The sequence below is a fragment of the Pantherophis guttatus genome, chromosome 3 (assembly GCF_059756535.1).
Source record: "Pantherophis guttatus breed Tessera chromosome 3, ASM5975653v1, whole genome shotgun sequence".
In the NCBI taxonomy this organism is placed as follows: Eukaryota; Metazoa; Chordata; class Lepidosauria; order Squamata; family Colubridae; genus Pantherophis; species Pantherophis guttatus.
In genome coordinates this window covers 49,179,835-49,205,880 of record NC_142065.1, presented here as the reverse complement: position 1 = coordinate 49,205,880, position 26,046 = coordinate 49,179,835, and the positions used below count along the sequence as shown (strand labels likewise).

The window sequence follows — 26,046 nt, the reverse complement described above, 5'->3', positions numbered from 1 at the left end:
TCCTACATAACAACTTACCCAGTTTAAATTGTCTCATTTTAACACTCTTTAACACTCATTGACACTCTTGTCTTGTCAATTGTATTTTTTTTTAGGGGGGGGGGAGCGTACATGCCAAGACTAAACCTCCCTATCAGGCTTGTATAGGCAAAAAGTATTAAAGCATTGAATCTATTTCAGTTTGATAGTTGTATATATAATGTGGCTTAGTGAGATAAGTGAGAAGCCTATTTTATTTAGAATTCACAAAATTTCTCTAAAGAAAATCCAGAATTTTTTTAACTTTAGGCAATTTTTTGTTGTGTTTGAAAAAGGTTACTCAGATTAGAGTAATTTGTGGAACTTTAATGTAGAGGAAATTCAGTGTATATGAACTTCGTGAACTCTGATGCATATCATCCAAATTAATGTGTGAAAAAGAATTATAATGTTTTGTCAGCTTTTTTTTCAAAGTTCACAGTGCTGTTTTTAGCTCATGAAAATTTCGTTTCAAACCTGTCTTAGGGTAAAAAACTTCTAAAATATCACTTTGAACATTATGTGTGTGTAATATAAATTACATATTTAGGTACAAATTGTGTGTATTTTAACAAGAAAGAAAAAGGAAGGAAGGAAGGAAGGAAATAAATTAATTCAAGGGAAACCAGCCATTTGCTAACCTTTGGTTCAAGAGGAACATTTCACATCCACTAGATTTATATCATTTGCATTATATTGTGAGCTGTGAGCAAGCATGTGATATTAGGAAAAGTATCTTTAATGTTTTATGAATTTTTAAATTGTTTTAAAAGTGATTAACGGCTATGCAGAAACACTGTAACTGTGATTTTATCCAGGATTTCTGAAACTTGACATTAAAATGAGTTACAAGCTCTTCCTTCCTTCATTTCTTCCTTCTTTCCTCCTTCCCTCCCTTCCCCTTTCCTTCCTAAAAGTTCTACTTGGCATTCTTAGCTATCTGCTATTTCATTTCTCCCTTGATTTGTTGTATTTGTTATTATTTTTAGTTGTTTTCCTTTTTGTCTACACCTATCACATGTACATACGCACAGGCGCATTGGCACTGTTTCTGCTGTTTCCAGTTCAGTAATTACACTTTTGAATATTTTATTAATGATTCCATTTTAAAGTCAATATTTTTTTAAAAAAATTCTCCTAATCCAAAATTTCAGGTGGAGGCCTCCATGAATTAATTTTTCTTTTCTTATCTCAGATTATAAATTTGCAGGAAAGTGTCAGTATCCATTTGGCCTTTGAATTACTTTGAATCACCTGGCAGGTTCCAGGTACAGTGATAATGCCTATTTGAAGTAGACATAAAAAGTTTTGAAATTCAACTGAGATGAAACAATCAGATTTCAATGACCATGAATCTGCTATATTTATTTTGATAATCTGAGGTAATTTCATGTTCTAATTTATTATTAATTCTATTTTAGATGATTTATTGTTTAAAAGAAAGAGCAGAATTTATTCCAGGAGTAACACTGAAATTCAACTCTCCATTCTGACCTATGGCATATTATGAATTTTATGTATATAAGAGCATAATGCTAATGTAATTCACTCTACATCCCTAAATCAGTATTTTACACTTGGAAGTTCAATTATGCAGTGATGAAAAATTATGAAAACCAAGTTCTTTCTGTATAAGATTACTTAATTTTAATAGTCTATATAGTTGCACATTTGTAGTCACTCTACTTTTTTTCTGTTTGTTTGTTTAGAAAGATGTTACAGGTACAAACTAAAATATAAGATATTTATTTCATGCAATCTCTGCAACATGAAAATTCCCCAGTCCCTATTTTAAAAAGCGAACTTCTAGTTTTTCTGTAACTATACTGATCATGGTTACCTCCCTCAACAAAAGATACTTTTCATGCAAAATTACCTATTTTATGTATAATCTGTCATTTTGATTCCAACTTTTATGTGTTAATGCTTTTACTTTACCTTATACACAATATGACTTCCATTTCTTGATCTTGAGATACCCCCTCCCCCCCAAAAATGTTAAATATGATTCTTATCCATAAAAAGGTGGCTCAAGCCTGACTTACAATGGTGCAATACATTTCACAAATGAATGGGAATTTAAACTGCATCACCAATTTATTTTGGCAGTTGTACTCTGGTAGAATTTGATACTTTCCCCCCAACCATTTGGGCTATAGAAGTTGATGGACTATGAGCCAATGATGTGGTTTCAAAAGAACATTCCAAATTCTACTTGGGAGAATGAATTGGTTGCAAGATTATGGCCAATTTAAAAAGTTCTGGCAATGAGAAACACTCTTTTGTTCTTGAGATTTTGTCCATTTCTGAAAGAAAACCAAGGGGTAAATGTGCCATTTCAATGCATTTTTGTAACCAAAGAAGAACAGTACAGGGAAAGAGCAGCAAGTTTGGAGCAACTGCAGGAAATTGCTTTTCTTTTATTTGCGTGGCAAGAGAGCAGTGGTGTGGAAAAGTGTATTTTGTTGATCTGAACTGGAGTGAAATGGGTAATGAAGACAGATCAATATTAGCCCTTCTACGTTCACTCACTTGAGAAAAAACAGGACTTCCTCTATATGTGTTGTGCAGTTGATTTTTTCTTTTAGTTGGTCATACTAAAGCTGATTCTCTTATTCTCTCCCATGCCTTGATCATCCTCCTTTTTTATTCGTTCTGTCTTCTTGTTACAGCTCTTACTTTTGCTTGGTATCCAGAACATTGGTAATGTAGGCAAAGAGACACCATGAAACAAAACTATATTGTATTGGTCATTCAGTGGTAATAAACTATTGGTTTAAGTCTGATAAACCTGAACAGTGTCACAGGACATTGTCAGGTTTCCTGAAACTTTACCATGAAAAGCACATAAAAACACATTGTGCTTTCCTGTCCAGGAATGCTAATGTATCTCCCACAATGTTGTTCATATTCTGTTCTTAGAATGCCCAGAGTTCAGTGGTCCTTCGCTTCATTTGGATTAACAGTATGATGTCCATCTCAGGGCATCTGTTTAGGAATATTTTAGTTCAATTTGTATCAATTAAAAATCAATACACGTAGGACTTAGCTAAAGTACTCAAGCAAAGTTAAGCAGTTGGAATGCTTTCTTAAAATATAAATGGAGTTAGCAACTAGATCTTAGGTGCATTTTTAGAGAATACAGAATACAGTAAGACTCAAATTTGTATAAATACCTAGTCGGCATTTATATATGTGTACTAAGGTACAATAATTTAAAATACTGTGATTCCTCTACAAACCCAAAGAAAGTTTTCCACAGCACTTACCCCTTCTCATGATATTATATTCCGTATGACAGACTTTTCTTAAAGTATGGCCCATCTCTATGAAAGATGTGCCAGCCCCTGGAATAAAATTTAGCTTAGAATGAGTACCTGGATATGTTATATTCAATATTGCAATTATTTCCTTGAATCACTTGATTTCTTCATCCCTATTCCTCAAGACAAATGTATCCTAGGTATTTATACAACTTTGGGGGAAGGTACCAAAAGAAGTTATAGAAATATGCCTACCCATATGCAATCTTCCCTATTAGTATTTTTGGCTGGCTGAATAGAATAGAAGTCTCTAACTTTTTGAAAGTCAGGCTTCTACTCTCTTTCAACCAAATGCAAATATAGAAATCCTCTTCAGAACCTCTGAGGAAGTTTGCAGTTGAACAGGTGAGTTTGGCACATGATATGCTAATCTGGCTGTATTGTACATGATTTTATACCCTTATATGTGCTTGCAAATCCTGATTGGTATAAATTTGAATAGAGCTATCATTTCTTCCTTAATATGATACTTGCTTTCTACCCACAAACAGGCTATTCTTTTGTTATTTAGTCTTTAATGGGCTTCCTGCTGAAGCATCTTGAAAAGGCATCTCCATTCTGATGCCTTATCAGAGCTTTGTTGTAAGTCTAGAACTGTTAGTAAGCAGTTTTGTAGAATGGCAACAGGCCAACAAGTGAGTCATTGCCTGTCCTAGCTCACGGTCTGCCAAATGCCAGCTAGGACACACCCATACCGACAAACCATTATTGAAGAGAGAAATTCAGCATCTCTATCCGCAGGCATAATGCTTCTGTTGTTGCTGAGAGTGTTAATTTTTTAGAGAGGAGAAGAGCCTAAGATTGTAAAACTTAAAAAGTAGGCTTGGGGCTAGTCAGTAGAAAGTTCCATGTTAACTTAATTACTCTTGAATTTATGTTAGTAGTGCAGAAACTAGCTGAAATTACAATCCTCCTTAGAGTTTGGACTTGTGTGTAATGCTTACTGGGAGCTTAATTAATAAATAGTGGTTTGAAAGTTAAGTCAAAATTGAAGATACTTTTAAGTAGTTATCCTGAAAAAAATGATGTGCGTGTGGCTTGCTTGTTTGCTTGCAAATTAAAACTAACTAGAGCAGGGGTGTCAAACTCGCGGCCTGTGGGCTGGATGCGTCATGTGCTGGCTCCACCTCCGCCTGGTTTAGTGAAAGGGAAAAAAGTCCCAACACGTCACATGATGCCACCATGACGACATGAGTTTGACACCCCTGAACTAGAGGTTAGCAAAAGTGAATTCTAAAAACTTGTTTGGATCTTAATGTAAAGAAAACTGGAAATCCTTTATGGACTTTTTGCTGAAAGTGGATATAAATGACTTGATGATTTCTGGATTTGAAAAGAATTGGATATATGGAAGAAGTTAGCTATGTGGTATAACCTTGATGAGGGGAAGAGTGACAATAAATATGATTGTAACTGTTGTATGGAAGATCGAAAGTTGCTTGTTTAAATATTTCTTTTTCTTTTATCTACTGCACTTTATCTTTTTTTCTTTTTCTTAATTTCATTTTCTTTATTTTTTCACTGTTTATCTTTTATTTGTTTAAAAATATTCTAATAAATAATTACGATTTTAAAAAGAGAAGGCTTAATATATGTGGATTTTATATTGGATTCTACATTTGGGATAAAGTATTTCATCTCTATTCAGCTAGCCAAATGTCTTGCTTTTGGCCCAAGAAGATATATTCATTTATATTCTGCTTTTCTATTCATTTTAAATACTCAAGTTACTTATCAACAAATAACACTTAAAAGTTAAAAAAGCCAATGGAAGGGACGTGCCTTCAGAATGCACGGCTAAAACAAATGACTGAAGATCAGTTGTTGCGCCATAAAATGGTACATTTCATAGCTTGACAATAATGTAAAAGAAGGGCCTCTTTTGCATGTCTGATGCACAGCCTCAGAAATAAAGGGAGTATGGCCTCTACTGTATAATTGTATACCACTCAGAGTCACTTCGTGTGAAACAGACAGCTATATAAATGTGTTAGATAAATAAATTCATAATAGAAGAGGGCATCCTTCAGATATTCATGTTTCAAGGCATTTAGAGTTGTACAGTTAATCTGTCTATTCAGATACTTGGTAGGGACAGACTCTTTCTGTAAATGAAGTGTTCAGAAAGACATTGTTATGTCAACAATTTATATAATCTAATTGAGAACAGCCACGTCCAACCTGGAGCCCTCCAGATTTGTTGGTTTACAACTCTTGTATTCAGCCTGCATGGCAACTACTACTGTAGGCTGGGATTGTGAAAATTACAGTCCAGCACACTGGAGGGGTCCCCATACTGGGGAAGGATAAAGAAGGTAGGTGAAAGAAAGAATCTAATCATGATAGAGCAGTGATTAGTGACTTTTTCCATCAACTCTTTGTAAACTAGGAAGCAGGAATGTGAGAATCATAGCTCATGTATATCTTCCTTCCTGACCCTCCTCTAAGAAGCCCCCACCATTCATGGTGTCAGCATAGCATTTTAAGAGAAAAGGGGAAGCTATTTGATGTAGACAAAGGTTTGTATGAAAATATAATTCTGCTTTGTTAGCAGCCATCACACTCTAAAAGGCGCCGCTTTTGTTTTCTTGTAACGTTGTGAAAACCTCATGTCGGATCGAGAGCTGCGGCCCTCACGACTAATCGCCTCTCCTTTGTGTTTTTAGATTATAGGGGCAATTAGTGTTGTCAAAACCTCTGGCAAGTCTCTTTGCTCTTGACAGGGTGTCAGTCCGACGGGCGCGAAATGGAAGGTGTTATAACTCTCCGGTAATTAGAATGCCTCCGATTTTGAAAATGCCAGCCAACGTGTATCAAGCTGGATGTACGGTGTGGTGGTGGTGGGGGTTGGTGGGGGGGAGAGTTCAGATGGGGGATGCAGATGAGCAATTAATTACAGACTCTCATTCAGAGCACATTGCAAGCTGATGAGCAGCAAAAGGAAATTATCCTGATGCTTGTCTCCTAAAAGAGTGGGCATCAACTGCATTCTTTCTTGTTCTCCTATTGCTATTACCCAAATTTCTCTACTAATTTTCATTGCTTCTTGCATGTTGGAAAAGCCATTATGATAGATAAAGCATGAACTACTAGCAACTTGATATACTAGCCAAATACAGATTGTGGAGGTTACAATAACAAGTCTTTATGTTAATCACTCCACTACAATTCATTAAGTCTCTTCACTGTTGCTGTCCTTGTGATAAATTTGGTCTTCTATGAGCTCTCTTCAGGTAAAAGCTGGAGGAATGGTACAATTATCACAAGCATTGTTAGAGTCTCTTTCTAATATTAGGAAGTTTAAGCAGTCTGGATTTTGTCAGGATGGACCAAGGTCCTATTGCCTTGATTCATTGACTGATTCTGGTTGTCAGTGCCTCTTCAGCAGTCTTGGAGCAAGTCCAAAGGCAGTTAATAAATAACTTCATAAGTTAACTTGGAGTGACTTCTAGAATGACAAATGAAATTTGGGGCACCTCCCTCAAGCCAGCAACCTGAGTAAACAGATAAGCTTTGTAACATGCCCCAAAGGTCAGCAAGCTCCTGCTTGCTTGAACTGACAGGACAGAAGGGTGTAGAAATTCCCTGGTGCAATTCTGTCTGCTTCAAGAACTATTAAATCTAAAGGTAAGAATGTCTTCCAGGTTTTTTTTTTTCACTTGCTGGTCTGATGACAGAGTTGATCTGCTTCATGTGCCAAGCTGCAGTGTTTCTCTTTCTGAATAGATTGAGAGAAGAGAAGGAGGCAACATGCATTGCATGGTCTTCAGTGAAAGGAAAACAAGCTGGGGCATCCTTAATAACAAGCAATGCTGGATGATATGGAAAATATGTGCTACTGTATACATCATGTGGGAAAGCAACAGATAATGTTTCCTTGAATGTACTGCAAATATGAGACCTGTTCCTTGTAGTGTTCATTTGACATTTCCTGCTTCGAGAAAGGCATGGATGAAATAAAGTAATTTACATTCCTTGTTCAAGTAATTTATATGCCATTTTTCGTGCTCAGAATGACTTCAAAGCATCTATTCCAAAAGCACTGAAATGCTTGAAACTTACAGCTAATTACCATCAGGAATAGATTTTCCTTACACAAGATGTGGAAGGAGGAATGCTACCTAGCTTAACCAGGAAATCTTTCCACCATTTCATGACACCTGGGTTAAAAATCTTGTCTTTTGGTTGAAGGCACATAGAGAAGAGCTCATCTGACATGTTTGGAGATGTTACCTTTTCTAGGGCATCTTCTAGCATTAGAAGAAGCAATAAATTAATTTTATCCTAAAAAGTAAGATCTTCAAACTTCCATTTTCTTTGTATTCCTAGCCAGGATCTACTATAAGAAGAAATGTGAAAGAAGGATCATGACATTGATTGGAGAAAAAAGTGTGCTAAGTGCATTAGATTTAAGGTATATTTATGTGCTGTGAGTTGGTTGAGAAGATGCAAAAAGGCCAGGTATAAATACTTAACTATTTTTAACACCAATATTGAAATGTAATAACTGGCATCTATACTGAACTGGTCCAAAGCAATTACAATATCTGAAATAGAATTTTATAGAGCTTTGTGTGGAAAACGCTACTGTCAGTTCCACAGTCCTAGACCAGTCCAGGAAATGAACTCCATAAGAAATCAAGAATCAAGAATTAACACGTGAAGTGTTAATACCACTTTATAATGCCTTGGTAAGGCCACACTTGGAATACTGCATTCAGTTTTGGTCGCCACGATATAAAAAAAGATGTTGAGACTCTAGAAAGAGTGCAGAGAAGAGCAACAAAGATGGTTAGGGGACTGGAGGCTAAAACATATGAAGAACGGTTGCAGGAACTGGGTATGTCTAGTTTAATGAAAAGAAGGACTAGGGGAGACATGGTAGCAATGTTCCAATATCTCAGGGGCTGCCACAAAGAAGAGAGAGTCAAGCTATTCTCCAAAGCATCTGAGGGCAGGACAAGAAGCAACAGGTGGAAACTAATCAAGAAACAACTTAGAACTAAGGAGAAATTTCCTGACAGTTAGAACAATTAATCAGTGGAACAACTTGCCTCCAGAAGTTGTGAATGCTCCAACACTGGAAGTTTTTAAGAAGATGTTGGATAACCATTTGTCTGAAGTGGTGTAGGGTTTCCTGCTTAAGCAGGGGGTTGGACTAGAAGACCTCCAAGGTACCTTCCAACTCTGTTATTCTATTCTAAAGCTAAAACTACTTTATTGAGATTGATTTTACCAACAGAATCTTGAAAATCTGATTATGGCATAACTCCTCCCCTTTTTATATGCCAATGAATCAGGGAAGAGTCTGCCTGTGTCACTATGAATATTATCTCATTTCTCTGGACTTCAGCTCCTTTGCCTTCATAACAGTTCTTGCATATTTCTGCCAAGATCATCTTCCTCATTTTCTACAGCCGATGTGCTAACTTCTTCTGTTATCTGCTGTTAGTTTTTCTTTTTTAAAGAATATCTATCTATCTATCTATCTATCTATCTATCTATCTATCTATCTATCTATCTATCTATCTATCTATCTATCTATCTATCTATCTATCTCCAGGATTTAAAGTTTACAATTGATAACTAAGTTATCATTGGAAGCCACATGTCTCTTTAGCATCTTCATAAAGCTATGGTTCAAGAATTCCTTATTGGGTAATTAAGGTGGGAGTTATGCAATATGAGCTACATAGAACGTATTTCAGATGAGTTCAGGGAGGAAGGAGAAATTAGGTTACACAGGCAAATGTTTGCTCTGATAACAATGGAGGTAGGCTATATTCCAAGAGTGTTCAATGATCTTTTAAGGATATTTTAATAGAATTTTAGTTTATTATTGTTAGCTTTCTTGAAACACAATGTGTTAATTGTGTGTGTGCATGTGTAGGGTGTTTTAGAAATACAGATTGACTTGGAAATCAGTTGTATTATTTCTGGAGCAGAAAGGCATCCAAAACAACCTTTTCCCCTTAAATGCTGTTTGGAGTAGAAGTAAGAACTGCCAGGGTGAAGATACATTTTTTCTTGTCTATGGAGATTCTCAGACATCCAGGTCCTGGTTATCCCAAAGATGCTTTTTCAAGAGGCAACTGGATTTTCTTGTTTTTCTTTGAAGATGTTTCACTTCTCATCCAAGAAGCTTCTTCAGCTTTTTTATGTTCTTATTCCTCCCAACTGTATCTTTTGGGCTAGCATACAGCATAAGCTCCATTAAAAATGGAACTCTTTATGGGCTATTCCATCAATAACATTGGATTAAAAAAAACTCATTTCCACCACATAGTAAATGGCTTTAATTAAAATACCCAATTAGGCAAATGGAATAGATACAATCCTAATCAAATCTAAGTTTTTATTTTTCTTCAGATAGTTATTGCTGAGAAACAGACATTTTTTAATTGCATGTGAAGATAATCAAGGATTTTATTTCTGTCTAATATGATACTATGTAACATCAATGTTTTAAAATACCTGCAAGAATTTCAAGGAAAATAATTAGAAGATAAAAAGTTAGAATTTTGTTTGGGATATAGTAATTTAATCACCCAAGTGGATGAAATTTTTCTTCCTAATGAAATATTTCAGTTCAAGTAGTTCTGATTACAGGAGAGAAAATCAAATGTGGATGCAGCATGAAAAATATTCTGTGCTTTTCTTAGTTTTCTAATTGTTGATAATAATTATAATAATTGATAATCAGTAGGTTGTTGATAAGCATGAAAAATCTGATTCCATTAATTCAGGGAAACAAGCCTTCATGAAACTTTTCTGAATAAATTTTTTCTGTTTCTGTAATGGCATACTCAATGCTTTAAGCATGCCATGTTTCCCTCTCCCCACTTTATTTAACGAAAAGCACTTTTTCTTGCAACAAATGCATCTCAACCTGAAGACTGTATTTAGCTCACAGTCGGCATTTTCTCAATCAGAATAGAGCAGGAAGGGACCTTGGAGGTCTTCTAGTCCAACCGCCTATTCAAGCAGGAGACCTTATATCATTTCAGACAAGTGACTGTCCAGTCTCTTCTTAAAAGTCTCCAGTGATGAAGCACCCACAACTTCTGAAGGCAGGCTGTTCCACTGGTTAATTGTCCTCACCGTTAGGAGATTTCTCCTTAATTCCAGGTTGCTTCTCTCCTTGATTCATTTCCATCCATTGTTTCTTGTCCTGCCCTCTGGTGCTTTGGAAAATAAGTTGACCCCCTCTTTATGGCAACCTCTCAAACACTGGAATACTGATATTATGTGTCCCCCCCCAGTCCTTCTTTTCTCTAGGCTAGCCAACCCGAAATCCTGTAACCGTTCTTCATATGTTTTAGTCTCCTTACCTTGCACCATCTTGTGATAAACATGTTACCTAATTTTGTTATGAACAGCAATACAATTTTCATGCCACAACAACATCACAAACTTAGAATAAATGTTTTCAGTACTGATGGATTTGTTGTCACAAATGGCTTGTTGACTGGAAGTGTTATTCACAAATGAACAAAGAGGAAATAGTGGTCAACCACGAAGTAGTTATGTGACTTGTTCTTGATCTCCCTTCTCCAGTAAGGATGAACACTTATTGAAGTTTTTGTTTAACAGGGCATCATGAATTATAGTGACCTAATTCTGACTTGTCTGTTTTGATAGTAATGTAGGGTATAAGAATAATAACCTTTGGGAACTTAAAGAAAGCAGTACTATTTCCTGCCCTTAACGAGGCATGTTAGGACAGGTAGTTTATAGCCCACAGACTAGAGTTTTTTCAAAGGCTGGGAAACAGTATTATGCAGCAATTAGTGAATATTAAATGCATGCTTGGGTGGAAGGATGGTATCAAATCTCAATATGAATCTCTGTTCAAAATATTTTGTAACTTTATGTAATATTTCGCTGCAACAGAAAAGCTGAATTTTATTCTCAGGAATTCAGCTAGTGCAGCTATATTACATGTGTGAACAGTCACTGTGGGCATCTGTTCAATCGTGTTAAATAGTCAACTTGCCACCCTGAAGTTATTCTAATTGTGCTGCTAGATTTTCATGGCCCAATTGCTAAGAACCATTTTAAAATGGGAAACCATTCTAGACTCAATCTTGAAACAAAGTATTTTTTAAAAATGAAATTCCCATTAAAACAAAAACAAAAGGATTGACAATTTGTCCCCATTTATGAGTGTGATGTAACTGACTAACTTTGCCTGCTCTAGTCTACCTTAGTCTGCTACCAGCTACAAACAAATAAGTGCAACTTAAAAAAGGTTTCCCATCTACAGCAATTGGTAAAAAGGAAGTCCCACAGAACTTTTCAAAACAACGTATGGCTTCATCTTGCAAATAAGAAAATAGCATTTTCTCTCGTTTTCATTTCTCCCTGTGTGTGCGCATGCATGTGTGTGTGTGTGTGTACACAACTCTTTGAATAATGTTCATTCACTACAGTACTGATTTGGGGAGGTGGAATAAAAAAAAATCTGCTAATTGAATTACCTGTGAAATATGAAGTAGAATTTTGTATTTCTGTCTACAGCTTTCCATCTGTAGTGTTAACATCAACTTTTGTCCCAGGCTTGCTTCACCGTGTGCATTCGGACTTGGATAGAATTTTAGGATTTGACAGAAAAGACTACCTCAAAACAGATCATGTCCTCAAGATTTTTTTTTTTTAACACTAAGCAACAATTCTTGTTCTTCTGATTCTGAGCACTTAAACACTCTAGCTTTACTGCACCTGAAGAAAATACATGTATTTTCTTCTCATCCACATATCTGGAGAATAAAGAATATGTATATGAGTTTTATCTGTGCAAGTATCCCCCCCCCCCGAAACTCTGTCTTAACCCTCTACTTGACATCGCTGTAACCCATCTTTCTCTCTTTAGGTTCCAGTGTCAGTGGCTATGATGTCTCCTCAGATGATCACACCCCAGCAGATGCAACAGATTCTGTCTCCACCCCAGCTTCAAGCCCTGCTGCAGCAGCAACAAGCAATTATGCTGCAACAGGTAAAGCAGCTTGCATTTGAGCAAACCTTTCGTGTGAGAGTCACAGAGGCTGACGTCTATGTCTGAATTTCTCTCCTGCAAGTGCAATGTGTTTCCTGTTTGTAAATTTTCAGGATGGGCTGAAAACTACTGACTTGCCCAAAATTGTTGGATGTAATAGTTGAATAAAAACATGAATCCTTGACAGTAAAATCCAACTCTTTTCAGTTTAAAAGAATTTTTTTTTTGTCATGGTCATGGACTAAATGTGTGGATTGGAATATTTTGGATAATTCAAATGTTTATAAAACGATAGGATGTATATGAGGGTAGATTGAGGAGTTTATTTGCAAGTGAAATTTTTGCTTGTGAATTTAATTTTTGTTTTATTTATTTACCGAGATATATTACAGTGGACAGATAGGGATTCCAATGCCCCAACTTTGTTTTGTTTTACTTTGTGTTTCTCTTAATGGTGATCTGGAATTGCTCTAGTCATGCACAAATTGGAAAGTCTAACTTTGTTAAATAAGGTTGGAAGTTAAGTAAAATTGTTCAGAAGTTATACTATAGTTGGATAAAATGTGGCTGAATTATTTTCCTCCCATAACAAAATTACTTGGTTCTTAATCCGGGCAAATACAGTTCCCTTCCAATAGCAGGTTCCTTAGAACTACTTTTAGGATAAATGGATAGTTATAAAAAGTTCCTTATTTCTTGTCCTCCTGCATTGATGAAATTTTAAGAGAGAATAACTGGAGGAAAACTGAAAATGAGAAGCGTAATACAGGTAGTCCTTATAACAGTTTGTTTGGTGACTGTTCAAAATTACAATGGCACTGAAAAAAGTGACTTATGGTTATTTTTCACACTTATGACTGTTGCAGCATCCCCATGGTCATGTGATCAAAATTCAGATGCTTGGCAACTGACTCATATTTATGACGGTCGCAGTGTCCCGGGATCATGTGATCACCTTTTGCAAACTTCTCACAAGAAAAGTCAATGGGAAAACCGGATTCACTTAGCCGTGTTACTAATTTAACAACCGCATTGATTCACTTAGCAACTATGGAAAGAAAGGTTGTAAAATGGGACAAAACTCACCTGTAGACTACCTGTACATCTTTCAATTAAAGATTTGTACTAAACAAATGAGGAATAAATGAATGCCCTATTTAACAATATTGACTATATAATACATGGTATATTTTACATTGAAACTTCATTCCAGATATTCTATTTCAAAGGTGTTTTTTTTAAAAAAAAATTCCATATAATGACAATCAGCTTAAGAGCTACGAATAAAGCAGTTAGGTATAATTTTCATTTTGGTGACCAAGCATATTCTGTACTTTGGAACTTTTCAAGTTCTGGCTTCTTCTGAATTGCAGCAGCATGTTTATCATATTAGCTTATGGCTCTAAAATATGCTTAATCCAAAAAGCTTTACTTTAAAGCAAAGAGTTCTCTTAGGAAATATTTTCATCAACCACTATATAGAATTGGGAGTCAGATGGGCATTATTTAAAAACTAAATATAAGTGAAAATAATTATTAAAATGAGGGAGGAGATAAAAATCCCCAAGAAAACACAACTGTTTGGACAAACATTTACACCAGGGAAGGGAGAGCAAACATAAAAACCGCAGCATCCTCCACACCCTTCCTCCTGCCTTAAGTACCTGTTTATTTCAAACATGCTGATAAGGAGTCAAGGTTAGCCCCAGGGGAAGAACAAAAGGTAAACACTAACCTGGGTGGGGTCCTTCCCTTTCAGAGCCTTTTTGGAGCCAGATAGAGAAACACGTCTGACTGCAAATTAAACAGCCTGGACCGGAATAGCTGGCATTCTCTGTGAGAAGAAAACCAAACATCACACCTCTCACCTCTTGACCCAATGTTCTCAGAATCCCATATAGAGACCTGGTTTTGATTGGCTTTTGGGTAAACAAGGGAGGCTTTCCAAACCTGTTCAGCAGAGTTAAAGAGAAAGGTTTCTGCTGTCAGTACTGTCAAACACAAGCTGATAAGGACTCTCCCAGAATCCCCAGGGACATTCCTTAGAAATCAGCTTTCCCCTGCTTCGTCCCCCCCCCCCACCAATTGAGGAAACCTGTGCTGGTCGTCGTCCCCCCAGAAAATAAATTACATCTGTAAATCATGTATTTTAATATAATGAAACTAAAACAGGCAGGCCTAAGAAAAGTTCAGAGTAATGCCATTTACCGTACAGTAAGCAAAATTGCACTGAAGAGGGGAAATCGTTCATTGTGCTCAATATTAACATTTTGTGGATAAAATAATTAAGGAACTAAAACTGAAGTAATTTAAAATTTCACATTCTGAATCTAGTAATAGGAACTAGTTAAAAGTTATTTTAATTTTAATTTTGATTTGTAAGTTTATTTTGGAAAGAAAAAGCATAAAAATACATAATTTTAGTTTTTATTGAGGTAATATATAGATTAAATAAATTGAATCCTATTCCCAAATAATCTAACCAAAATTGCACCTGAAAATAAGCATTATTAACCTAGAAATAGCTCTCTGTCCAAAATATTAAGCCTTGTATTTAGGCAAGATAAGTACAAAATCACATTGCCAGTATTTCGCAACTTTGGCAACTTTAAGATGTGTGCATTTTAACTCCCAGAATTCCCCAGCCAGCATACCTAATGACATAGAATAGTTTAAATAATTAGTTTCATGCAGTATTTATTAAGTTTGCTAAACAATAATAGGTTTACATTTTTTAGTCTGGCCACTAAAACTCATTATTTGAAAACTAAGTACTTGTAAAAACAGATTCATGTATTGGTTTATCTATGTAGATCAGGTAGTATTCCAAAGCTTCTTTTAATTGAAGTTCACAAGTTGCACAGAATTTTCCAGAAACAAAAATTAATAATTCAAAGCAGAATATTTGGCTTTCTTAAATCCAGAAAGAAATACTATTTGACTTGTGAGTGATTGCTAAATTCACATGATTTAGAACCAAGTTTACTATCTATGGCCCAGGTAAAGCCATAGCTTGTAAACCAGCCAGATCTGAAAATAAGTCTTCCTAATGACTTCAGGAACCTGGATTTCCAGAGACAAGGCCTCGAACACCATATTATATAAAAATGTTATAAAAATAATTCCAGGAACACCTACAGGCAAGAATCAAATGCTAGAACAATATGATAGATGTATAGATATATAGAATATATTAGATAGATAGATAGCAGTGATGGATTTCAAATTTTTTACTACAGGTTCTGTGGCATGCCTTGGTGGGCGTGGCTTGGTGGGCGTGGCAGGGGAAGGATACTGTAAAATCTCCATTCCCACTCCACTCCAGGGGAAGGTTACTGCAAAATCCCCATTTCCTCCCGATCAGGTGGGATTTGGGAGGCAGAGAATAGATGGGGGTGGGGCCAGTCAGAATTTTTACTACCGGTTCTCCGAACTACTCAAAATTTCTGCTACCAGTTCTCCAGAACTGGTCAGAACCTGCTGAAACCCACCTCTGGGTAGATAGGTAGACAGGTAGATAGGTAGATGTTTGTTTTCTGATGCAGATTCTCTTTCCTAAAGAGGAAGGGAGCAGAACATGGAACCTGTCATTTGCCCCTAAAACCTTTTGACATAATTTTTAATTCTCATCCCCAATGATAGCCAAAGCTTTTTTATAAGCAATTAAATTGTGTCTTCCTTTTTCATTTAAACTTTAAACTCCTTTAAGGGAGAAATCTGTTTCTTTTCCAATAAAGCATTGCATATAGTATAAATTATTCTTCGTGGTCTTTAATGATTTTTGGGACTCCTCTGCCTGTGTCACAAGGCTTCTACAGCTGTTCTATACCTGAACTGATGAACTTCTGGCCAGTTGTAATGCAGGAGTAAAAAAAAAGTGTTTTCAGCATTAACTTCTAAGCTGTGTAGCAGGTTTCCCACCAGCAAAACTCTTACTTTGTCTCAGTTTTTTGGCTGCTCCTGCCATCTTGCTGAAGTCACAATGACACCCTACCAAAGTTTCAACGTCGGCTTTAATGAGCAGATTTTTTTTCTTTCGCTGTAAAGCATACAGGGTGAGACAAGAACAAAACGCGAAGCAGTTGGAAAAAGCATTGGTTGACTCTAGATATCGCAGTGCTAAGGACATTTGCAAGATGAAACAAAAATGTTTTTTTTAGGATTAAGAGATCCCAGTGGCTGTGCACCCCGAGATACTAAACCAAAGCTCAAAGGAACAAAATTTTGAGAACGTCTCACTTTTGCTGCTTGTTTTACTATAGCTACTATGCTATGCTTTTAGTTTGTTATTTCCATATAGGTCAGTCTGTTGAATTTATTACATTCCTATTGTACTCAGTGGTTTATTATGTGTTTATCTCAAATATGATTGACCTTTTACATTATGGGTTTTAAAGTGTTATAACTTGTATAGACCTGTAACTTAAAGGCAAGTATAAATGTTTTAATAAGCAAAATAAATAACATTTGCTCTAATGTGAATATAAACATTATTTAGGCAAGAATGATTTTTCTTCTGTGACTTCATCCTGTTAAAACAATATTTGTCCACAATAGTGCCAGATAAGCCCTGAGAACTAATTATATCCAACAAACCTTTTTTGGGTCAAAAGCCCCTCCAAACGTTTCTATTAAAAATGCTATCATTTTAATTTATCAAAAAGGGAAAATTTAATATATGACTCATTGAATAAGTTAAATTAAAACAAATATACTTTCTGTCATGGGCCCTCCATTTTTTTCCTCCTGCTTTTTCTAATTTGGTGTGCAGCAATTGGGATGCCATGTGCTACATGTGGTAGTTCCTCCAAAGTTCAATATCTCTGAAATATGGCATAATGCAGTTCCATGTCAATTCATTTCTGGTCAAAAAAGACATAAAAGTAAACAGGATTCTATATCTTCTCCTGCTCTCTTTCCTCTTCAGTCTGTTTCTCTTGCCCCAAATAATGATTGGCAAGAGAAGGTTACAGCCTAGGTCTCATGTAATTCAATAAAATGTTAGTGAGTCATATTCCTTCAGTTCTGGGAACGCTTCTTTTGATTGACTCTTCTAGTCTGTTGACATGTATTTTCTACACCCTCTAAAAAAATATTGCAGTTGGCTATCTGCTTTCATTTCAAGTTCTGTACTTTTGGGGAAATAATTTCCATGTCCTCTTTCTCAAAAAAGAAATAAAGATCAGGTTTCATGAAGTTATCAAGGTTTTGGTCTCTGGGTCTATCTGATAATAGAAATGTTAGTGACCTCTTTTTAATAATTATTGTGACTTTCAGTAATTATATGCTGAAAGAGCAAAAAGAAGTAAACATATTTGTCTGACTGACTTCTTTTATGATTCTCTTCATTATGATCCTATAGGCCCGTGATGGCGAACCTATGGCACGCATGCCACAGGTGGCACGCGGAGCCATATCGGTGGGCACACGAGCTCAGCTCCGGCGTGCATGCACACACAGGCCAGCTGATTTTTGGACCTTCTGGGCTCACTGGAAGTCAGGAAACAGGCTGTTTTTGGCCTCCGGAGGGCCTCCAGAGGGGTGGGGAAGGCTGTTTTTGCCCTCCCCAGACTCCTAGAAAGGCTCTGGAGCCTGGGGAGAGCGAAAAATGGGCCTACTGGGCCCATCCTGCCATCATGTGCCAAAAGCGGGGGGAGCAGGGAGGGGGGTGGCACACGCATGCACAGGGGGTTGGGGCACATAGAATTATGGGTGTGGGCACGCACGCACGTGACACCCCCCTGCACTCACCCCGCTTTTGGCACACGATGGCAAAAAGGTTAGCCATCACTGCTATAGGCCAAGGGTGTCAAACTCGATTTCATTGAGGGCCACATCAGGGTTCTGTTTGACCTCGGGGAGCCAGGGTGGGCATGGCCAGCTTGATGTAACTTGTGTCGAGAGTGCCTGTGGAGGCCTGAGCACTCTGCCATAGAAAACGGGCTCCCTATCTCCATTTTCGGCTGGGACAGTCTCCTGCAACCCTTTGCCAGTGAAAATGGAGCTTGGGAGGGCCGCATGTGAAAACGGAGCTCCTTTTTCGCTGGCAGAGGCACCCCGGGCTGGTCCTTCTTTGTTTCCAGGATGGCTCTGCAGACCAGATCTAAGCACCCCATGGGCCAGATCCAGCACATGGGCCTTGAGTTTGACACCCCTGATAGCACCATAATATCTTTATGGTATGCTTGCATCTTATTAGATAGTTGCAGAGCATTAAAATACTGCAACACCAACTTTATCATAATTTTTTCCTATTCTTTTTGTTTTATCTTTTCTTCAGCTTCAGGAATACTACAAGAAGCAGCAGGAACAGCTTCACCTACAGCTTCTGACTCAGCAACAAGCTGGAAAGCAGCAAGCCAAAGAGGTGAGGTTTTCTTTGCATTTAGGAAGACACTATACTTTGGGGAGGGGGGGAACCAAATCTGCAGAAAAGAAAAAATAATTGAGGGGAAAACAGACTTGCTAAAAAAATTGCATTGCTCTGCATGCAAAATAACAGATGTGCTTCTTGTCCTTTTGAGAGAATAAAATGGACTATCTTTGGTTATTCAGTATAGATTTAATTTCAGAAAATTTCTCAAGTTATTGCCTCTGTTGTAACCTATGTTTTGCAATAAGCAAGTTTAACTGTGACTAATTCACTGTTTAGGTAAATGTTTTGCAGGGATTTTCAATAATCGGCTCTCGTTTAAGACGTTTATCTGCCTTGAGTACATGATTTTTGCTGAAGAATTCTAAAATAAAAGATACTTGTACTACTCCTGCTTTTGGCACTTTTGCCAGAAGCATCATCAAAATGCAGATTGTTGTGAAAGTATTTCTGGCAGTTGTGGTGTTATCTGAGAAACATGAATTGATACTCTATGATAATCTGGAAAATCTACTATATTCATTTTAATAGTCCAAGGAAAACTTAAAGGGTTACCTGTTAGACCCAGGAAACAATAACTTTTCAGAATTCATATATCCATGTTATGTTGCTATTGTTTATGATTAACTTGACAATAGGTACTTTTATGTTAGTTCCAAGATCAAAAGGTGGCATACAGGGCAAAATCTCCTTCCATTTTCCTCTCAGCATGGTTAAGCGAGCTTGAAAGAGAATGTCTGGCCCAAACTCAACCCATGATTTTATGTGGCCTTGAACCCAGATTTCCAAGATCCTTTGCAATACTGTAATCATTACAATATATTGACATAAAGTTAAAATGATGTATGTTGCAAGTAATTTTAGTACCTCCCACAAACTTTCTGTATGGCACTACTTCTCAGTCTATGATGGGGGGGGGGGTCTATTGATAGTAGAGGTTACTTCAAGTGATCCCTAATACAAGTACCAAAATGGCCAAAATCCCACATTGTTGTATTTTCTGAAATTTTGTTGTCCTGCTCTGAAACTTTGTGAAATTTGATTTTGACCAGCTATATTTGTTTAAAAACATAATTTCCTATATATGCCATGATACCTGCAAATGCATGCTTAGCCTTCAGTTTATGTGGCTTCTTGGATGAGAAGTGAAACATCTTCAAAGTCCAGTTGCCTCTTGAAAAAACACTTTGGGATAACTTTAGAGATGTTGCTTTCTTTGAATTAAAGGGAAAAAATGTTGGCAGGTATAAATTCAGTCCTGTCATCACATATTGTGCCTAGGCTATGCTTACCTTGTTGCTTTGTACTGATGCATTTGAAATGCTAAGATAGATTCTGTAACTCCAGAAAGCTTGAGAGTGAGAATTTTCAGAAAGAATCTTGTTCCCGAAACTTGTCCCAGAATACCACCTGATTCAGCATGGTTAATCTAGGAGGGGAGCAGCATATGAGGATTGGCCAGCAAGTAACCTGGGCATCAAATTAATGAAGTGCTCCTGTCAGTCCACAGTGTCACGCTGAAACTCCTCTTGATGTGCTCATAAATCAAAGTGACGGCGCCTGTTACCCCAGTAACTGCACCCACTCAGCTGCATCTAATGTAAACAGAGCAGACAAAATGCTTTAAGAAATTCAAACCCCATCACCAGGGAAAAGATCAGGGATCAAAGAACATAGAGTTGGTGCAACAAGAAGTGAAGGTAAAAATCTGGGGTTTAATCCTAAATAAACGCCTCTTCTATAGATACCTGCTGCAAGTATTACAGGAAGAAAGGATTGTAAACAGTATGATCAGTACACCAGTAATTGCTAGTGACTGGCAGAGTAAGCTTCAATAATTATTTTCTTGTGTTTAAGATTTTTATCAGTGTGCAGATAAGCTTCTTACTTCATTGGTTCTATTAAAAGTACATGGAGGATGATCTCCAATAGTGAAAATGCCCACAAATTCTGACAACAGAAAATATTGGTAAATGCTTCTAAGGCAATACCAGATTAGCTCTTTAGTTCTAGTGATCAGGGAGAAATCTTGGAGTAATGTGGATTAATAAAAATAATATAGAAGAACAAGTGAAATGTACCTAATGGGCTGCATTTTCATGTACATAACACTCTGCTGGGCTTAGTAAAATTACCAATATTTCAAATTTCTAATAAATTTCCAAGAACTCCTCAGGAAAAAAATACAGTAGTTTAAATTATCTGACTTACTTTGCATTGCATTCAGTTTTTTGTCCAAAGGATTTAACATATGGACTATTTTTTTTGAAATTTGGTACACTGTAGGTTAGTTTGGTTGTACAACCTTTGGGAAGTAGGGAGAATTTGGGTTCAATAAAATTAACTATTCAAAAAAATTCATCCACCATAAGTAATCCTATATTCTACCTATATGCTCATGACAGTCTCTCGTTTAGAAGGAAACTCACATTTGGAATATTATACTTTGGAAGAAAATAAATGTTAAAGATACTTCCAGATGAAGTTTTTATTGTACAACCGTCTGCTTCACTCATGAAGCTTCATATCAAAGGAAGGAATCCAAGTATCACAAACTCCCCATAGTTTTCCATTGCTTTTATTTTTCTTAATATATAATATATAAAATCCCATGTATAATCCATGTAGGAGGATAAACCAGAATAGCTTGGCCTCTTGACTGGTGAGTGCTGAAAGCTATTCTTCTATTGTTCTGGAAACTTCTGAAAAGCAGGCTTCTTCTCAAACATAAAGAAAGTATATAAGAAAAGCACAATAAAAAAAATATTAAAAATTAATCATTCATATCCACTTTCTCATTTTCCCTAAGTTAATTCAAGGCCTAAAAACCAAGGTACAAACTAGTCCTTGACTTACAGCAGTTCATTTAGTGACCATTCAAAGTTACAACAGCACTGAAAAAAAGTGACTTAGACTGTTGCCGCATCCCGATGGTCACATGTTCAAATTCTGATGCTTGGCAACTGACACATATTTGACCCAATGTCATGTGATCATCTTTTGCAACCTTCTGACAAGCAAAGTCATTGGGGAAGCCAGATTCACTTAATAACCATGTTACAAACTTAACAACTGCAGTGATTCACTTAACAACTGTAGCAAGAAAAGTCGTAAAATGGGGCAAAATTCATTTAACAAATGTCTCACTTAGCAACAGGAATTCTGGGCTGAATTGTGGTCTTAAGATGAGGACTACTTGTATTTATAACTTGATTATAAAATGAATAGGCTTGGGTTTCAATGAATTTGTAGTGAGAGGAAAGTTTATAATTGTGGGGAATCATCAAGAATGTCAGTCTTTGTATAATCCTGTTTCTTGAATTTGAACCATACATACTACAAACACAAGATCATCTTTGGCTGATGCCAGGATTTATTCTCATAAAAAAATGATACTCAATAAATCTTGTAAGCGTTCTGGGAGAAAAAGAAACATAGAGAAGAGACGGGCAAATGTTCTCGCCCTGCTTATACTCTTATTCTACTTGTGTTGATTGGGAAGGCCTGCAGAGAGGCTGAAATTCTATTCAGTTTATGTAGTTTCAATTTTCTCTGCATTTGAGAACTAAAGCAAATGAAGCAAATTGCTGGCCGTGTAATCACAAAGGAGAGGGCTGGAGTTCCCTCTGTTTTCTCCAGGCCACTTAGTGCAACTGTCTCACCCATAAAAATGGCTTAATGTGAATGCCTAACCTTTTCTTGGTGTACAGTAGTGGTTAAGGTATGAGCCTAGAAACCAGAAGACTGGGAGTTCTAGTCTCACTGTAATCATGAAAACCAGTTGGCCCAGTCACTTTCTCTCAGCCCAACTGACCTCACAGATTGTTGTGGGGAAAATAGGAGGAGGAAGAAGAATTAGTATGTTTGCTGCCCTGAGTTTGCTGCCTTTAGTTATTTATTTTAAAAGTAATGTTTTTTTTAAAGACTTTTTTTGCTTTCCTGCCTGCAGTACAATCCCTGCAGGGGCTGCCCCTTCCCATTTTGATACCTTTTTGCTAAAAGTCCTGATGATTCATTGGAAATGAATTCAGCCCAAGTGAAAGGAATTCATCAAAAATGAATGAACTTGTTTTGATATAGGCACAATCCGTAATGATGTATTATATTTTGTTCTTCAGAAAACTACTAGTCAAATGCTTTCAAAATGAAATGATAGACAAATTTAATGTTTGGGGCTTTGAGTATGTCACGTGTTAATACTACCAGTTCTTGATTCTCTGAGGCCCTCTTCAGACTCAGATTCTCTGAGGCCCTCTTCAAGCTGCTGCGGGTCTCTTTGGCTTCTTAAGCACTCTTAGCTACTCTGCTCATTAGAGTATACATAATCCTTGACAAGAGGATAGGAAGAAAAGAATTGTGACAGAAGAGCTACATTGGAGGGTGTGTGATTTTGTTTTTGTCAAAAAATTATTGTCTGTTACAGTGTTGCTTATAAAATAAATATTAAAAACTTGTTTCTGATGGTGCTTATAAAATAAACCCTGCTAATGTAGACTTGTGAATATTTTGGCAGTGGCTATTACTACAGAGGGCCAGATTTCAGGGATAAAGCTTAAATGAAGAAGCTGTGCCATTGGAAACAACAGCAAAGGCTACCCATGCTTCAGGGATGAATTAATTATAGCAAAAAAGAGACGGAATAGTAGTGTTACAATCCTTGTTTTTTATAACATAACTAACTTTATAGGCTTAGTGTATGCATCACGGCATCATGGCACATTACTAACAAGAAAATGGGCCACAGTGGAAAAGTTAATACCTGCGATTATCTTTGCAGCAGCATTTTTATGCTTACATATATATTGTATTAGCCCTATAACAATATGGACAATTTGATTAAAAAGACAGTTATGAAATGGCTACAAAACAAAAATACATATATAGTGTATAGATTACACTCAAAGATTGTTTGAATGGTTTATAATATTTTGTATGCTACCCACCCCTTTAATGGCTCAAGACAATTTACAGGACTCAAATATTCAGTGCCAGTGGCAAGTGCACTTTGCTTTCCGTATGCTTTCACCTGATTGCAACACTCCAATGTATACTGTATGTTGTAACAAGTTTAAAGCAATTAAACAATAAGGGTAGATAAAAATGGGAAAAATTGTTTGGAATCTTTAATTAAAACTTCATTATTCCTGCATCATTAATATCTAGCACATCTATATACTTGATTGCTTCCATATGTGATTCAAGATGGCATAACTAGGATTCTCATGTATGAAAGTGATATAGTGCATCAAATCAATTAACATTGAATGTTCCCTTTTATTTTGAAACCTTTGGATCTCATGTATTCTCATTTCCAGAATATGTGCGGCCCAGGCAGTGCTGAATTTCTGCACAAAAAAGGAGCTTTCCTGCCTGTAAAAGCCTCGTGGGAGACTGCTTGTATGCACAAGCTTTTGGCATTCATAGGAGTTTAATCTATATATGTTTAAGGTAGATAGCTTCTGCTGACATATAAGATGTTTTGTCTCTTATAACAATTCAAATAACAGATTTAATGGAAAGGCTCATTTGAGAGAGAGAAAGAGAGAGAGAGAGAGAGAGAGAGAGAGAGAGAGAGAGAGAGAGAGAGAGAGAGAGAGTCAGCATTTTCAGTGCTCCGCCAAGCAAGCTCGCTGTCTTCTCTTCCGCCACCCTCCCTTCGTTTCTGCCGCTCTGATAGATCAAAGGCTTTCAGTCTTGGTTATATGCTGTGTAGCCACGGAGGATAAGAGATCAGAACTGAGAGCTGTGCTAGCTATAGCTAAAGCTGAGATCGGGCTGCTTATGCAAGACCTGAGGAAAAAAATAGAAGGCCTGTGCTTTGGGAGTGAAAATGTGTTTTAATTTCTTTCTTTTGTTTTCCAGCAGCCATTAGGGAATAAGCAGCTGGCATTCCAACAACAGCTCCTGCAGATGCAGCAGCTGCAGCAGCAGCACCTGTTAAACCTCCAGCGACAAGGGTTGGTCAGTTTACAGCCAGGACAAGGCACCGTTCCTCTGCAGACCCTGCCACAAGGTAATGCACATAAGCCTCCTTGTTCTTTAATTGCTGTAGAGAGAACCCACCCAGCCATTGCGGCAATTATCTTTGCCAGTTGGTTTTCAGCTAATTTTAAAAGCTGCCTGTTGTCCATGTTTTTGAGGCCTGATGCTTGCTACACGTTTTGCTGTCAAACAGCCGTTGATAAAAGCATTATTAGATTGCAGTGCAGCAGGCCTCTAATTCAGGAACAGTTCAAGGACTACCTGAAGATGTGCTGCTGATAGTAATGGGAGAGAACTGGGCCTAATGCACCTTTCATGAAAAACAGTCACTGGCAAGTAGTAGCAGCTCCTCCTGGGTGCTGCTACTACTACTACTTTTTCTATAGAAAAAGAGAATGTGTATGTAATAATATTGCTTTATTCCATAGACCTTATGGAATACGATTTCTTCTCTATCAGAAACACTGTTTTTAAGGGAAGCAGCAGAATCCGGGCTGAAATCATGCTAAATATCAGAGTTCCAAGGATAATACTATGTAATGGGGAGGGATGGACAAGATGGGAGTGAAAGCACTGTTTGGATTTTCTGATAAATGGTTATTGTTAGCAGCATGTACTTGAAAGCTATTTTCTTACGCCTTTCTCCAACCCACGTACATGCACCACCTATCAACTTCTGTCAAATTTATGATTAAGGAAATTTGAGATGGAAAGTCAGTAAAGTCCATGTAAACCATTGAAATTACAATCTGACATTCTGAAGCCATCCTAGTTACAGGAAGGAAAGTAGTAGCAACAGCATGTCAATATGGAATGAACAATTAATTCTTAATTTATCCCTGAAAGTTAATATATCTACTAAGAACACACGTTTCATCTATCAACCTGAAAGGCATTTAGATACTGGTGGACAACAGATAACTGAACTAATGTTCAGTGACCATGTTTCTTCTATTAAAACTTCAAGGCTAGCTACCAATAAATTTCATAAATAGATTGACTCAATTTGGACATCAATCTCTGTAATCCAAAATCACCCAAATGAACTACAACAAGTCTTAAGATGTTTAACAATCCCAGTCCATTCTCCTTCTATGGCATGTTCATGTTTGCAATCAGCTTTCTCTTATGGTTTTGTTTAATGCAGTTTAGGCATTTCTCTAAATTCTAAATTGTTGGGTAAATTGATAAATAACAGTTCGTGGGTTTGATAAAATGACAAAAGAGTCAATTTAACTTGAAAAAAAAGTTTCTGAATACTTCTTTTCATCCATATGAATAGATCAGAGAAGGAAGCAGGCAACCTCCCCACCCAACCTGCACTATCTCCATTTCATAACTTTAAACTATGCTTC

The 26,046-nt window shown here is 36.9% G+C and overlaps 1 protein-coding gene across 16 annotated transcripts in view; it reads left to right on the top strand.

Moving 5' to 3' along the window:
• The window catches only part of FOXP4 (forkhead box P4), a 170,957-nt gene that overhangs the window by 100,821 nt on the left and 44,090 nt on the right, over nt 1-26,046 (top strand). For 10 of the 16 annotated variants that reach the window (XM_034414567.3, XM_034414568.3, XM_087889534.1 and 7 more), the window contains 3 exons: nt 12,214-12,336; nt 18,617-18,703; nt 24,572-24,722. In XM_034414567.3, the coding sequence (XP_034270458.1) occupies nt 12,214-12,336; nt 18,617-18,703; nt 24,572-24,722 (361 nt within the window). The remainder of the gene's footprint in view (nt 1-12,213; nt 12,337-18,616; nt 18,704-24,571; nt 24,723-26,046) is intronic. The other 6 variants (XM_034414574.3, XM_087889538.1, XM_087889539.1 and 3 more) reach the window with 1 other exon arrangement.